Raw genomic sequence first — 16,922 nt, 5'->3', positions numbered from 1 at the left:
GGAAATTTAAATCTCATTTTACCTACATGCAGAGTAGAGGTTGTCCATCTGGTAGGGAGCCAAAATTGCTCTGAGCTGGACAAACTCTACAAAATAATTCCCACATAGCTAGGGTTTCTGGTATTGAAGGCTAGAGAGCATATTTTTTAAAACTTAAAGCTTGTAAAGTCATCTGACAGTTTAGCAATAGTTTATATTTTATTACAATCATTTACTGTTACATTTAGTAATTTATCTTTTTTTTGTTGTTGTTGTTTTCCTGAATGGTCTTATTCTTTGTATTATTTACTAGGGAACTTTTTGCTTTTTAAAAATTGTCTGCTTTTTTCTTATTCTGCAAATCTGTGGTTCTCAATCTTGGCCCGTTTTGTTCTTCCCAGGGGATATTTGATAGTGTCTGTAGATAGTTTTGTGTGTCACACGGGGTGTGGGGAGGATGCTACTTGTTATCTGTTGACCAGAGGAAATGAGATGCTTCAAAAAAATCATAAAATGGACAAGGTAGCTCCCAGCAGCAAAGAATCATCCACCCCAAAATGTCCACAGTGCTGAGGTTGCAAAACCTTACCCTCGGTTCCCTTTAAAAACAGTGATCCCTGTTTTATCTTTAAAATTATTATTGAATTAAACAAAATATTGCTTCTGTTCATGATACACCTTTTGCTCCATTGTAACTAATACCTTTCCAGTCTGTAAAAAGCTTAGTTTCACAAAATTAACAGGTTGAATAGCAATGAACATTTATCAATATATTTTTTAAAAGACCTCTCTGTTTCTTCCAATACTGCCAGATATAATGAGAGTTTTGATGACTATCATGCGATTTTAGCAATTTAATATATCTCTGTTAATCTGTTTTATAGGTCCCTTTAGATGGAATATAATACTGCAGAAGCCGTTTCATCAAAAGGATTAATGCCTGCATTATCATTTCTGCACTAAAACAGAAAGCTAAGAGGGGGAGGCCACAGACACCTCAAACCTGGATTCCACAATTCCACAGTAAGTGCTGGAGTTTTGACTGCCCTGCTGTAGGAACGCCTTTGCCAATGCTTACAAGGAACTGCCTATCCCTGCTTCTCTGGGTCCTGTTTGATGGAGGCCTCCTAACACCGCCCCCACCGCAGCTACAGCAAACTTTAGCCACAGAGCCACGAGAGAATGTTATCCAACTGCCAGGGCGGCGAATGCATTTCCAACGAGTTAAACGTGGCTGGGTATGGAACCAGTTCTTTGTGCTGGAAGAATACATGGGCTCCGAACCTCAGTACGTGGGAAAGGTAATGGCCTGTTTCTTTTGACAACCCCTTGATAGCAAGGGTTCTTATGCGTTGTGTATTGTGTGTGGATGTTTGGCGCAGGAGTTGGAACAAACCAGTGACTTGAACACTGGAAATGACATTCAAGAAACCTGTTTTTTTCTGCCTGACTCAGTGACCCGGGTAAGCTTTTGGGAATATAATTTAATCTAACTTTACTTTGATTATCCCTGGTTAATATATTTTTTCTTCTTTACATTCTTCGCTAAACATAAAGTTGAAATATATAAAAGTCTTTTAAAAAGTGCTATTATAGCACATCATAGCCATTCTGAAATTGTTTACCTCTGAAAGAAAAAAGGAAAAAAATCACCAGGTATAAATATTCTAAACTGCTGTGGGTATCCTTGAATGACCACGACATCTTTCTTCCTCTTCACCTTAAAAACATGACATATAATTAGAATTGTGGTTCTGAAGTATTTGACTTGGCTTGCTTATGCTTTATAAATAATTTCTTTATTATATGCTTTGCAAGCTATTTGTGAAGCTATTTACGGTCAGGTGAAAAAAATGTTGGAACCCAAATGCATACACATTGATCTTCAGCACAGCACATATTTTCTAGTCATATTAGAAGTTTATGGACATTTTTTCACTACAAAATAGTTGATGGAAAATGTCTCCGCACATTTAAGCTGTACTATTATTTTCCTTAAATAAAATATTTTTACCTATGTCTAGAATAGATAGAACTTATCAATGGCCCTAGAAAAAATATTTTTTTCTGGAACATTAAATATTTCATTTTATTCTGATTTTAAATTTTCTAAAAGATTTTGCTATGGTCTGAACAAAAGAAAAAAAAAAACAGATATGTGTAAAGAGAGTTTAAAATAAGTCCAAGGACAGAAAAGGGAAGCCATAGTAAGAGGGGTATTAGTAGCCAATATATAGAAAGGCATGTCTCTAGAACATTAAAGTTCTCTGAACTTTCTGGAATTCTAAACTAATGATAAACATAACGAGTCTTATGATTTCAATGTTTGGTCAAAGAAGAAAATCCATTCACGATCTTAATGTTTTGCAGCACATTTTTATAATTTTTTGGAAAGGTATTCAAAGAATTTTGAATAAGATGGTACAGAAAGTCCTTAAATAGAAACCTTTGTTAGAAATGAAGACATAGCCAAGGCTGCCTGAGGCATATGAGCTCGCAGACGAGTATTTCCTGTGGGATACCTCTGTACATGTAAAATCTAGTCACATCAAATCAGTCTTTGAGTACCATACTGGCAATTCAGTTTCTTATAATCTTGCCAAAAATCTTCAGGGCCATTAAGCAGGAGCAATGTCCTTGACAGGATTCCCACCTACTAGGAATCAGGGCCTGGGCACGTGACCATAGGACAGCTCCTTAGGGCCAGTCCTGGTGCTCCACGGGGTATCTGGTGACCTCCAAAATTGAGGAGGAAGTCAGAGAGAGCCTAACGGACACTGATGGGAGAAATGGACACGGAGGCCCAAGCAGTTCCCGGCCAGCCCTGGGCACCACACCCCGATGGCATCACTGTCCACAAGTAAACCTGGGCACAAGAACAGTCTTAGAAAACCTTGAAGAAAGTACTCCAAAACATGGAAGTCCCCTGGTGCTGCTACACATTGTTTCTACTTATACTCTTTCTCCCTACAATCATTGTGGAATATAATAATCACTAAAACATTTTTAGGGTGAGATAGGTTCATATTGTGCTGGTAAACTTGTTAATTTAATCTAAGGGTTGAGTTTTGAAATCTAAGACAAATGAAAGGGTAGCACAGCTCTAAAACGGCCTCATGGGTGTCAGTTATCCCAACTGTGCTGATGACAGAAGATAGACAGGGAACTGAAGTTCCTGGTGCATGTCTGATGAAAAGGGAAGCTCTGGTTTGGATTAAAGCAGTTCAGTAGCCTTTAGATGCTCAATTTTGAGGTGAGAAAATGGACATTCTGTTGAAAAATTAATGAAACGACTTCTAGTCTGTCCTAAATAGAGTAGCATTTCACCTCCTAATGGACTTAAGTAAAATGGAGCTAGGAGTTGCTTATGCAAGTTTTGTTTGGTATTCCAGAATTCTACCTTTGTAATTGCTATGATAGAATGGAACTCATCCAACTCATTTACAAGATTAGTTAGTATTTATAAATAGATTAAAAAGAAAGAAGTATGACTTTGAGCCTATTATTAAATTAAGACATTTTCACAGGCAGATGGCCCCACATCTGTAAGTTGTAATATGAACCCAGGGTTCTGAGGCTTTGTGAGTTTCTAATGTAAATGAAACAACCGTTGCCAAAATCTTCTTTCTACATGGAAAATGGTTAAAGTTTAATTAACTCTGTCTTGATGATTCTAGATGTGGGAATAGTAATATGATAACATGGGGACCGATTTAAGCCATTATATGTGTGTAAACATATATAAATATATTTATGCTCTTGCTCTTTCTAGAAAGGCTTTGAGACAGTTTGTAGAAAAGTACGGTATTATAAATAATATAGTATACAGAGATAAAGGAAAAAGCAAGCGCAAAAAAACTAAGCACAATAATCAGCCAAACTACTATGATTGAGCTTCAAATTTAGCTTTGCTTCTTTGCAATTAGAGCATCTATGGAAAACATCACTTTGTATACTTCCCATCATCTGAGCTTTATTTAATGAGAGTAAAATTTGATTTCCCTAGGTTCAAATATAAAATAATTTATTCATGTAGAAAGTTCTGGGGGTGGGAGGGTTCTGAACAGCTTAGTGGACATTAGCCTCAGCAATTGTTATGGTTAAAGGGAAGAAATGTTAATGTTGACATCCTTTCAAGAAGACCAAACTGTGGCAGTAGACATAAAGATATAGGAATAATAGGTGTATAGATGGAAGTCAAAATCGCATAAATGGGTAACACACCCTAGAAAAAATTAAAGAGAATATGTGAGAAAACTGATTTTCAGCTGCAAAGCAGATAAAGAAGAATTAGATAGTTTCATGGATAATAAATTAAAAGAAAGCTTTAAGAATAAGAAATGACAAATAATGTCAAACTCCACAAGTCAAATTAAATAATGACTGAAAAGCCTGTACTGATTTGGGCAGTTAGTGAGCCAGAGGTGACCTTCATCAAATTGACTTTAATGGTTTTCCCTAGAGCTCAAAGGAGGGAGAAAGTGATGGGAACAGTGAATACATTTTAAAAGTGTAAATGAAAGAGATTGATCTATGATATGCCAGGTGTGATGTGACAGATACTCTATTAGCTGGTGTTTTTCAGAGAAACAAAACCAATAGTGTGTGTGTGTGTGTGTGTGTGTGTGTGTGTGTGTGTGTGGAGAGAGGAAGAGAGAGAGAGAGAGAGAGAGAGAGAGAGAGAGAGAGAGAGAGAGAGAAATGGAGAGTCCTTGAGAGAGAGAGTTATTTAAGGAATTTGTCACATATGACTGTGTAGATGCAAGTCCAAAATCTGCAGAGTAGGCTGGTAGGCTGGAGACTCAAGGAATCATTACAGATAAACTTAGTATAGTTATTCTAATTATGAACTATATATATTATACATATATGTGTGTATATACATAGAAGTATATACACACAATTATGGAGTATATTTGTTCCAATGTATTCCAACTATGTATTCCAGAGCTGGGAAAACAATTCTATTGGATTTGAGGATATGTAGGGCCCACTGAGAGATGTAAGAGAGCTAAAATCCACTGAAGCCTGGCGTCCTTCAGCCCCTACTCTGACTGGTGGATCAACAGTGACTTTGGGCATCTTCTGGAATTAGTGTCAGTTTAGAGCCAGTGTCCAGTAGTTCCCTAAAGGTCTGATTTTTTTCATTTCCCCCATGCAGAGTAACCCTAGTAAAATCTTCCTGGGAAAGCTGGAAGAAAGATTAACTGTAACTTTTTTTTTTATAATTTATAGTGTAATGAGTCCCTTCCTCAAGGAGACCAGGCCTTTTTCCATTCAAGGGATTCTGGGTCTATAACTTGAGTCTGGGAATTGATTGCGGGGCTATAACTCTCTGTTTTTATGATTCGGGTTAAACTTGTGTTTACTAGAACTTTTTTGCTGATACAGGTCAAGTAAGCATTTCATAGTCTTCCTATCAATTTCACATCTAGGAACAATGCCAGTGCCATAGGTCTCAGAGTGTCCCAGTATTCAGAAAGCTGCTTTATCTCTGCTGTCCATTATAGCAACCATACCCACCTTGCCTTTGACCATTGAATGCTGCCACCCATCCCTGTCACCCCAGGATACAATTATTCTGATTGCATGTAGATTTCCCAATTCCATGGGATCAGTTCTCACTGGTCCTGGCCTGCAGAGAAAAGCCATCACAGAGCTCTTCAAAGATGTAGGAGCTCCCCTTTCAAGCTTGCTTCTCCAAGTCATGGTGAAAGATGTGTCCTCTGGCACCTCCAGAGTCGGTGAGTAGGTCTTAAATGACAGATTTGTTAGTGTTCCAATTTCCCTAAGCTTTGCAATTCCTTCCTCTGCAATAAGCCAAGGCAGGTCTGGAATTTCAAATTTATTCACTGTGGGCAACCTTTTGCTCCATGTTTCAGCCAAGCAAACTGTTGAATCACTTCCTAACCCCGAAGCTGCAACATTAACTACAGAATTAAATGCAACATTAGATGAGGGATATTTGCTTAATTGGCCCACATCAATAAGTCCAATCTGATCCAACTTTATGTTTCTTCATTCAATAGCTCACACTTTAAAAAATATATATTTTATTGAATTTTTACAGAGAGAAAGGGAGAGGAATAGAGTTAGAAACATCGATGAGAGAGAAACATTAATCAGCTGCCTCCTGCACACCCCCTACTAGAAATGTGCCCACAACCAAGGTACATGCCCTTGACCAAAATTGAACCTGGGACCATTCAGTCCACAGGCCAACGCTCTCTCCACTGAGCCAGACCAGTTAGGGCAAGCTCACACATTTAATATCTATTCTCACATGTGTATTTTGGATTTCTGTCTGTATTAATTAGAAAAAGCAAGTCATTATTTTGGTGTGTGATGCATTTCCTTGTGGGTTACACTTTGTAGTCACCTTTCAGGGACTCCTGAGACTTGAGTGCATTTATAGATCTAGAGTAAAGATGGATGGATTCATGATGAATCAGTAGAGTCTTGTACGGTTGTTGACTCAAGGGAGGCCCTGAGGCATTCAGGGTTAATCTCCTCAGATGCTGATGGAGAGGCAGCTTTGCTGGCCAACAAGACTCCTCAGAATTTATGATTTCAATGTCTCCATCTTCAACATGGTGTTCCCATACATCTGCATTCTAACTTTCAGGATGCCATTCCTTCACCATCAGTGCATTCACTTTAAAAGTAGACAATTTGCACTATAATTCAGTGACTCACAGGATGAGATGCTGTGCTTGTTTTCAGCAATCTCAGTTCTGTGGCATAGAGGTTGTCAGGTTATTTTGTGGCACTTGAATTGGGAATTCAAATCCCTGAGTATATGTGTTTCTTTTCACACTTTGTCCAGTACTATGATCTGAAAGTTGTGTCTCCCCAAATTCATTTGTTGAAATTCTAATGCATGAGGTAGGGATCTTAGGAAGCAGGGCCTTTACGAGGTACACAAGATCAGGTCCTCATGAATGGTACTAGTGCCTTTATAAACCAGATACACTGAGGTCCCCAGCTCCTCCTACCATGTGAAGACACAGCCAGAAGCCTGCAATCCCAAAGATGGCCAATATTAGATCATTCGGAGACTCTGATCATAGACTGTCAGCTTCCAAAACAGTGAAAAGTAAATTTCTGTTGTTTATATATATAGGACTGGCTCTATTGTATTTTGTTATAGCAGCTCAAACAAACTAAGGCATGTAGGGACAGTAGGCACAACCAGCCATATGATTATAATCATGAGTTTGACAAAAACATATCATATAAATGATCACCCAGATTCTTAACTTTTATAATTGTTTAATTAGGAGTATGCAATTGTGACATTTTGTATATCTCTGTTGCTAGACCACACTGCGGGCTACCAGCATTGTTGGTTATTTTGTTTTGTTTTGTTTGTTTGTTTTTTAACAAAATCCAACAACTTTTATTGTTGAAAGTATTACATGTCTCCTTTTTCCCCCCGGATTAACACCCCAACACCCCTTCCCCGCCACTCCCACCCTTGAGGACAAGCCTCCACTGCCCTAGTGTCTGTTTCCATTGGTCATGCTAAAATGCATGCATACAAGTCCTTTGGCTGATCTCTAACCCCCCCCCCCCCTCCTGCCTTCTCCCTGAGGTTGGACAGTCTGCTCAGTGCCACCTTGTCTCTGGATCCATTTTTGTTCATCAGTTTATGTTGATCATTATATCCCACATATAAGTGAGATCATGTGATATTTATCTTTCTCCGGCTAGCTTATTTCACTTAGCATAATGCTCTTCAGTTCCATCCATGCTGTTGCAAACGGTAAAAGTCTCTTCTTTTTTATAGCAGTGTAGTATTCCATTGTGTAGATCTACCACAGTTTTTAATCCACTCATCTGCTGATGGGCACTTTTTAACTACTGGAAACAGAGTCATTAGTACATTTGAGCCCAATTAGATTAGAGAGTCAGTTACAGAAACCACAGAATCAATTAAGAAAACTCATTCATAAGATTTTGTGTCTCTATAACCATTTCTAGTACCAAAATTTGTATCAGTTGGGGTTCGCCAGAAAATCAAAATAAATAGAATATACATATAATTTTATATATATATATATATATATATATATATATATATATATATATATATATTTTAAGTATAGTTGTCTCATGTTATTGTGGACATGAAAGTCCAAAATCTTCAGGATAGGAAGACAGGCAGGGACCCAGAAAGAGCTGTAGTTTGAACTGAAAGGTCTGCTGGTAGGTTCCTTATTGGTTGGGAGAGGCCCATAATTGTTTTATTAAGGTTTTCAGCTAATTGGGTGAGGCCACGTCCCTTGTGCTGGGTAATCTGCTTTACTCTAAGTCCACCAATTTAAATGTTAATTTCATTTTTTTTAAAGAACACTTTCACAGTGACATCCAGAATAATGTTTATCTGGGCACCTTGACCCAGCTAAATTAACACATACAATTACCTTTCACAGAAATAATGGACCCAGTCAGATGGTGATGAAGATGAGATGGCCAGTTTGTGGAAGGAAGAAGTGCTGGTTGATTCTTAGGATTTAAGAAAAATTACTTTTTAACGATTTTCAGGTGGTGGAACTAACAGCAATGCATTAGTTCTTTTCTTTACCATCAAGGCAGTGTATGAAAGAAGAAAAAGGAGTAGATGATTGTATCAATTTATTATTGCAGAATTTTAGGGCCATTGTGATGGAATAGAGAGAATGATACAAAAAAGGAGAAGTCTATGACAACCAGAGTGGAACTACAAATACTAAGTTTCCACAGAGATTTAGCAGCAAAAATATATGCTTATATATATATGAAAGTCAAGGCAGTGGAAATATTTTTTTAATAATTATATGAAGGGGGTGCGGGTGGGGTTGGGGGTGTGGGTGGGAGGGTGGAGGGAAAAAATAATTATATGAAGAATTTGGTTTTGGATTAGTAAAAAGAATAAGAGAGAAAAGGAAAAATAAAGATAGTAAGATAGCTTATTAAAATAGCTCTAATTGCAATACAAAAATAATTTGTCTACCTGAAATGTCTTCTAAATTAATACACTATTAGGGCAAAAATCTGACTCCTATATAACCATTGCACCCAATAAAAATGCAAATTATATTATAAAGTTATACTGACACATTTAGAAGTGTTTTCATGGCTCAACTATTGTCTATCTATCTATATATCCATCTATTTGGTGAGTCACGTAGCTTTAAGAAAAGCTCATAATGTAGTTTTCATGTTCAATTTATTCCTACAGTGTGAACATTCAATATCAGAGTAATTCCTGTTCATTTGATATTCAAGGTTCATTATACCAACTCATTCTTCACACTCATACAGATTTAAAACTTTACACATCCTCTTGACTCCTGCCTCACTTACATATCTGAGAACCTTTGTAGTATATTCAAGTGCCCTATATCAAGGTCTTTTAATCCTTACAATGCCAAATGTATTGACCTGGCTGCTGATCAAAGCATCTTTAGCTACCTGCTCTTTCTGCAGCAAAACATCAGAAGAAACCATTAGATAAGCCTGATATTTTAATGCACACCTTGGTTCTTAAACATATCCCTGAGTTTTATAGTTTCTCTCACACATCAGGGTGTCTTTGAAATAATCATCTTTGATATGACTAGATAGCAATATGTATTAAAGGAAAATTGCTTGAAATGGAACTTGAACAACTAAATAATACAAGATAGTACTTTTCAAATCATCAATGCCCACTGTATTCTAGTTCTCTCTCCTTTACAATTTATTTTCTGCTTTTGGCATGCTTACTTTATAATAGCTATGCCATAAAGCTTTAATGTGTTTACTTTAATTGAATTGGCACTGCCTTGAATAAAATTTAACTATCTTTAAGTCAGTATATGAATTACTGAAGCCAGCATTTCAAACATAACATGGCCAGCATGATTTGAGCACTCGCCCTGGCTGGTTTGACTCAGTGGATAGAGCATCGGCCTGCAGACTGAAGGGTCTCAAATTCGATTCCCACAAGGGAACATGCCCGGGTTTCAGGCTCATTCCCCAGTAGGGAGTGTGCAGAAGGCAACTGATCAATGATTCTCTCTCATCATTAATGTTTTTTTCTCTCTCTCTCCTCTGCCTTTCTTTCTGAAGTCAATAAAATTAAAAAAAATAATTAAAAAATATCTGAGCAATATTTTTCTTTTTCTCCTTCTTCTTCTTTTTTTTTTAAAATATATTTTATTGATTTTTTACAGAGAGGAAGGGAGAGAGATAGAGAGTTAGAAACATCGATGAGAGAGAAACATCGATCAGCTGCCTCCTGCACATCTCCCACTGAAGATGTGCCCGCAACCCAGGTACATGCCCTTGACTGGAATCGAACCTGGGACCTTTCAGTCCGCAGGTCGATGCTCTATGCACTGAGCCAAACCAGTTTCGGCTCTCCTTCTTCTTTTCTCCTCTTCCTCCTCCTGCTGTTTTTCTACCCTACATCTAATATATTTCAATCTTTTTTTCTTCTAAAATATTTTGGTATTATTTATTAATTTTGCTTGACTATAGTTACTTAACAGTTGAATAAAGAGTAAGGAGGCTTTGATTTAAATCCCAAGTATTATATAGTGATTATCTACACAAAAGTGCTGAAGCACAAGTATGCTAATACACACTAATAATATAGTGTGATATCACATATCCAGGTTGTATATTCATCAGAAATATTTCAAGCACATATGTCACAAACCTCACATTGCAGTTCAGTGTGTGTGTGTGTGCGTGTGTGTGTGTTACTGAAATCTTTTCTATAAAATATTAGTTGGATTCCTTGGAAATGTTGCTGTCTGAAGGCTAACATTGACAAAAATCTATGACCTGCATATTATACCAGGTGAGAAGAGATTTAACCTAATGGAATTATTAGAGAAGCACCATGGGAAAGGTCACCTGTATGAAAAGGTAACAGAAAAGTAGGGGATATAGAATGACCTAAATAATAAAAATTCAGTGTTCATATCTTCCAGCAACATTGACTTTCTGGATATATACACAGTTATCTGACTCAAACTTACACTTGAAATATGAGTGGGTTCTTTTGGTACATTTTGTAAGAAAAAGTCCTCATTGTTGACTCTGAGAAAAAGTGAAACAACTGTCATGGAAGGTACCATCTGAATGTATTTCACTGTTCATGAAGTACCACATATTTTATTGCTATTGATAGTTAATCAATATGATTAATACATGAGATTACTAGTATGAAAGCAATCATTTTCTACTCCTGAAAATTCCTATAGAAATGGCCTAAAGGACATTTCCTATATAACATATATCAGTGTAACCACTTTAGAGAAGACTCTTAATGTATACTCACACTCATTATTAAAGAATGCCATTGCTTTTTTATGCTGTCTTATGTCAACTATCAAGAACTGTTAGTCTTTCGCAGTTTCATGAATGCTGGAAGAAGGCATGAGATACCTGGGTCAGAGAAATGGGACACTGTCACGCACAGTACAATAAGCAGATGACACCAGTGTAATTGAGTCAGTTTCCACACACCATAAGGGCAAAAAGGATGGGCCCAGGTAGATGCTGCTCATGTAGTGGGCTGCATTATGGCAGAGGAACTCTGATAATTCCTGCCCTTGGGAGGGAAAGGAGACATTACCTCTGGTTCACTGGGTAGTAAGTATGTCTACCCTTTGCCTTGGATGAAGACACCATCTCAACTTTTCAAGGTGCTTTGCTATATGTAAAAACATTCTTAAAAGTATACATAGTTTTTTCGGCCCCGGTGAGGTCAGGACGGCCCCAGTGAGGTTGGAATGGCCCCAGTGAGGTTGGGATGGCCCCGGTGAGGTTGAAACAGCCCCAGTGATGCCGAGAGGGCCCCGGTGAGGACGGGATGGCCCCGGTGAGGTTGAAACAGCCCCGGTGAGGCCAAGACGGCCCCAGTGACGTTGGGACAGATAAAGGGGACGACTGATGAACAGGGGTAGATGCAGAGGCAGAGCAGCATTGAACAGACTGTCAAACTACAGTGGGAAGCCTGGGGAGGGTTTGTGGGGGGCGGTTAAGAGATCAATCAAAGGACTTACATGCATGCATAGAGGAATAACCAATGGACACAAGACACTAGGGGGTAGGGGCCGGGGGAATGTCAAGGGGTGGGGGGAAAGGAGACATATGTAATACTCTTTGTAATACTTCAAGAAATAAAAATTATTTAAAACAAAAACAAAAATGTATACATAGTTTTTTTAAAAAAGACATTTACTGCTTTCTGTGTAAGACCTTCAGGAACATAAGGGGTGATGGAAAATTGTCTCCCAATGCTATATCATGTGTTGACTTACGAAAGCAACATCATATAATGTAGTGACTTAGTAAAGTTAGAAATAATTTACTTTCTTCTGTCAATTAACTGACTTGCTTTGCCAGTGGACAAATCATGACCTCTCTCTCTCTCTCTCTCTCTCTCTCTCTCTCTCTTTCTCTCTCTCTTTCTTTCTTTTTTCTCTTAAGCTTCATCATAATGGACATCTCACTCCTTGAGAAAAGAAAAAAAATATATGGAATCTATCATATTCTATGGATTAAGACACAGATTCCCATTTCCACTGTTACCCTGAGATTGCCAAGAATCTCCCAGCATGCCCATGTCCCAGTCTCTGGCTCCCTTATCTAAGTACATCCATATGACCAGAACAACATCATCCATATGATCTTGAACACATAGTCACAATAAGTAGGAATATTATTACTATAACTCATTAAGTTCACTTTGTTGAGAGTGCAGTGATACCTATCACAAAGCAAGGATGAAACAAGTTTATTCAGGGTTTGTATCGGGGACGTTGGGTTAAACAAAATATATTCATGTGAACAAATGAACAAAATCAAGACCAGAGTCTTATAGCACACTAAGTATAAAATAAATGGTAATATACATAGTGAAGAAAAATAATTTAAACACATTTAAAATACCCCAATTTTCTTTTCTTGGTTGATTTAAACATTTATTATGTATGATGTCTGCCTCCTTTATCTTTATTGCAATAAACAATTACACATAAACTTTGCAATTTATATAAAATTGAAAAGTGTGCATTTCATGAAAGAAATATAGATTTCATATTTTAGGATGCTAGTGTTCATTGGGGTATATTTTTATTAATATGTGTAAACATGGGCTTATTAATTAATTTGTCAAGTATATTTCTAGTTTTTGCTTCCACTGATTAGATTTTTTCTGTCACATGCAGCCTTTGATTAAGTACCAAACTTTAGTTATCATATAGGGTTCTGAAGATACTTCAGAATAATTATTGAATATTTATTATTTAATCAGTTCTGAAGTGTAGCCAGATTCATATTTCAAAAGTGATGCCTTCATTAATGGCTATGAGTACATATCACTAAGTAATTTTTTAAATCAGAGCAGTTATTAAGTTAATAATTAACTAAATAAGGGAATATTCCAGTTCAATGAAGTGAAATTATTACTTACAGAAAAATAATTATGTACACTCTCAATATACTAAGCTTCCTGGGTGAGAGTTCAGAAGAACAAATAGTATATAAGTAAATGCATAAGAGCAGGGGCATGAGAATTTAGGGATGACTAAAGCAGAAGCTTATATAGGAAGGAAGAGTGGATGTTGTCAAGAGGAAAAATATAGGATTCAAATTGCTCCCCATTAAGTCCTAGACTTCGATAATGCGGAGCTTCAAAATTAGGTCACTCTTACTTGCTCTTTTGAGATGATTAGAAAACGCGTCCCATGTGCCATTTGGGCAGAGTGTCCGGTCCTTTCCCACGCGGCTTGCACCTTTCCCTTGCAGCCGCTTCTGCAGACAGTGAAGGGCAGAGCACAGCAATGTCATTGTCCCAGTGCTGCCTGGCTTTGCACTGCAGGTCTCTGCTGATTTTCCGGGGCCAGGGCTGCTCCTCCTGATACAAAAAACAAACAAACAAACAAAACAAAAAACTGTTTTTTTTCTCAGCAATAATCCATTCAGATATAGTGCTTCTCCTGATGTTAGGGTGAAATTCTTAATAGCACCCATATTTACATGCAAAAGTATCCCTGTTGGATGACAATTTATATGACCACCTTAATGTGTACATCATTTAGATAACTTCCTGGCTTTAAAGGCTGTGACCATATTGTTCCAGCTTTATTAAACCACAACATGCTTGCAGCTATTTTGCTGGAGGCATGCCCTTTGCAGTCGATTGGCAGGGCATCCAGAATCAACTGTGTTCTAGGATGAATTAATGCCATTCTCCCAGGGTCTACGCTTGGTTTTGATACAGAATTTTCCTGATCATTATTTTTTTTTTCTTAGAGGTTCCTGATAGTCTTATGATCATTTAGCCTCAATCATGGATTCCACATACATTGGGCATAATCACATGAGTAGCTTCCATATTACTACTAGAAAAGTATTGTGTTCTTTTATAAACTTTCAAATGAAATACATAGGGACAAAATCAACCTAATTTTAAAGATTAGTATCAGCCAGGATTTAAGCTGACCTTTGCCAAACCACAATGTCTTGTTAGAAAATGCAACCCTCACATCAGTGGGAAGATTCTGTATGATATATCTGTGTGACTAAAGTAGGCCATTGTATTCATTCTTCCCAGATCAAAGAAAATGTTTGGGCCAAAAGTAAACGCTAGTTATTTAAGAAGGAAGAACTAGTTTCTACTTAAAAAATTTCTAGCTTTCAATGTGTAAAAGTCAAAACTTCACCAAGTATATGAAAATATTATGTGGGGACAGAATTTAACTACAAGCTCTCTGGTCCCAAAAGCTCTAGGAATTATTTACAACTTTTATAAAAGTTGATAAGATGAAAAGGTGGAAGAGGAAGTAATGGAGGGGAGATGGTGTTTCAAAAAGTTTCTTAACAGAGAAGTATTTCTAGTGGTTAGCAAATGACCTCTAGTGTAGCTTAGAGGTCCTATGCAAACGTAGACCATACATTTTCTTGACCAGGGTTCATAGCAAAAAATTAAATTATGCATAAATAAAGAATAAAAATTAATAAAATGAGTCTAGATCCTTAAAGTTGTAGCTTACTTTGATAACCCTGTTGCTCTGGGACACTACTTTGGCTTCTGAGAAATGACAGCATTTCCCATAACAGTGGAAGGTCATGCTCACTGACTATAAACTGATTACTGTGATGTTACTTAAGAGGTAAGGATTCAGGCATAGGAAATTATGGCTTTTATGCAAGGCTTAAACAGGGGATGCATTTAAAAATGCCGGTGAGAGATGGGGTGATAGGGTAAACGTTAGACTTGAGCCATAATATCAGCAACAGTTATACCCAGAATTTAATAATTTCTGATTTCTGCATGGAAAGTACTCAGCATTTATTTCATTAATTCTCCCAACACCTCCAAGAGTGGAGTGCTATGGTTTTCTGCACATGAAGGGTAAAGATTGGAGATGTAGAGAAGTTCTGATACTTGTCCTGGGCAACTCATAAAATTGGGGTGCTGAGTCAAAAAATAGGTTTTCCTAACCAGAAGAGTGGGCAATGTGCCTGCCTCGCCAGGATAGCATTTGAACGTGTTTAGTATGCTTTCTGACATGGAAAGCACGTTAGCAGAGAGTAAAGCAGGCTCCCAAATGAGCCCTGGTTTGGGTGAGGAGCTCTGGGAAGGCATGTAGCCTTACACATATTAGTCATTCTCATGATGTAACTTTCAAGGCGATAAAAAATGATGTTGAATGGGCTATAACTTAAGACACATGTTAATTTAGTGCCTGAAGGACATCACAATTACTCAATTATGGGGAAAAGAGCATGTGGGGGAGTTTATGTTTCAGTGGAGATGAAGCGCTTTAGAGCAGCAAGCCTCACCGGACACCACTCCACATATTTCTAACAAGTCAGCAGTGCAGAGTGGTACTTCAGACATACCCCTTCACTTATCTGGGGTGATTTCTTCTCCCAATACCAGAGATTCTCAGATTTCCTATATGAAAAAAACAAAAAAAACTGAACTATATAATCATTAAACATGTACTTAGAGATAAGAAAAATCTTCCAGTATCCATTTGAAAATGTAAGTGCAAAACATTCTTGTTACGTAAATATTGGATGGCAAAATATACAGTGGTATACCTGAGAGGTTTTGAATTCTGCTTTGATAGTCCCTTGGTTCTATCTTATGCCATTAAATTGTTATTTTTTGCTTACTGTCATGATAAAGTGTTTAAAAACTAATTCTTATGCTCCAACAAACTTTAAGATAAATCGAACAATTGTAATAAATGTTTATTTTACCTAGAAAGCAACCCCATGAAGCTTGACAGCAGAAGTTATGTGGAAAACAACAAATGTATATTCCATTTGTCAAAACAATTTTTGGATACAATCTGTTGATGGTTATGGAAAAACAGATCTTGCAAATCGAAACAAATGAGTAAAATTTGTTATGTTATCCTCTTGTTAGAATGCAAAGGGGTGGAACAGACAAGCAAACACAACAGACACCTCAATGTGTGTTCACAAAAATAGTCAAAATTAAATTTCAGGTCTGTTTTGCCACACAACTGGATAAGTGGCCTCATGAATAGAAGGGAGATTAGAGGGAGGCTGGGTGAGCTGTCATAGGTGAATGATTTCTAAGAAAATAGTCACAAACATTATTTTGTGAAATATGGCTGGAAGAAGATAATAAAACATAGGTCTAGGTTACCAATTATACTCGTTGAAGTGAGACCAACACACTGTAAAATAAAATAGTAACAAACTCCTATTCCTTTAATGCTGTGTGGATATGCGGAAACAATGGAGCTTTAAACAAGATTATGGGAGAGAAAAAATTGAAGAAAAGTACCTTTCGTAGATAGCATTGCTGAGTTTTACTCATGCTTTGTGCAAGGCAAAGTTCTGAGGCTTTTCGCACATTGCTTCCTTTACTCACAAGATTTTAAGCAAGGGCTTGTGAAATGCATGAAGCTATGACCCAC

General features: G+C 37.3%; 1 protein-coding gene across 2 annotated transcripts in view; it reads left to right on the top strand.

Annotated features, from left to right (window-relative positions):
* Positions 1-16,922, top strand: part of CDH12 (cadherin 12) — a 723,975-nt gene that overhangs the window by 546,618 nt on the left and 160,435 nt on the right. For both annotated transcript variants that reach the window (XM_036310943.1, XM_036310944.1), the window contains one exon: positions 864-1,280. In XM_036310943.1, coding sequence (XP_036166836.1) covers positions 1,050-1,280 — 231 coding nt within the window. In that variant the 5' untranslated portion in view covers positions 864-1,049. The remainder of the gene's footprint in view (positions 1-863; positions 1,281-16,922) is intronic.

The sequence above is a fragment of the Myotis myotis genome, unplaced genomic scaffold (genome assembly GCF_014108235.1).
Source record: "Myotis myotis isolate mMyoMyo1 unplaced genomic scaffold, mMyoMyo1.p scaffold_m19_p_5, whole genome shotgun sequence".
NCBI lineage: Eukaryota > Metazoa > Chordata > Mammalia > Chiroptera > Vespertilionidae > Myotis > Myotis myotis.
Note: the sequence above shows the minus strand (reverse complement) of the source record. Positions and strands in the feature narration are given on the sequence as shown.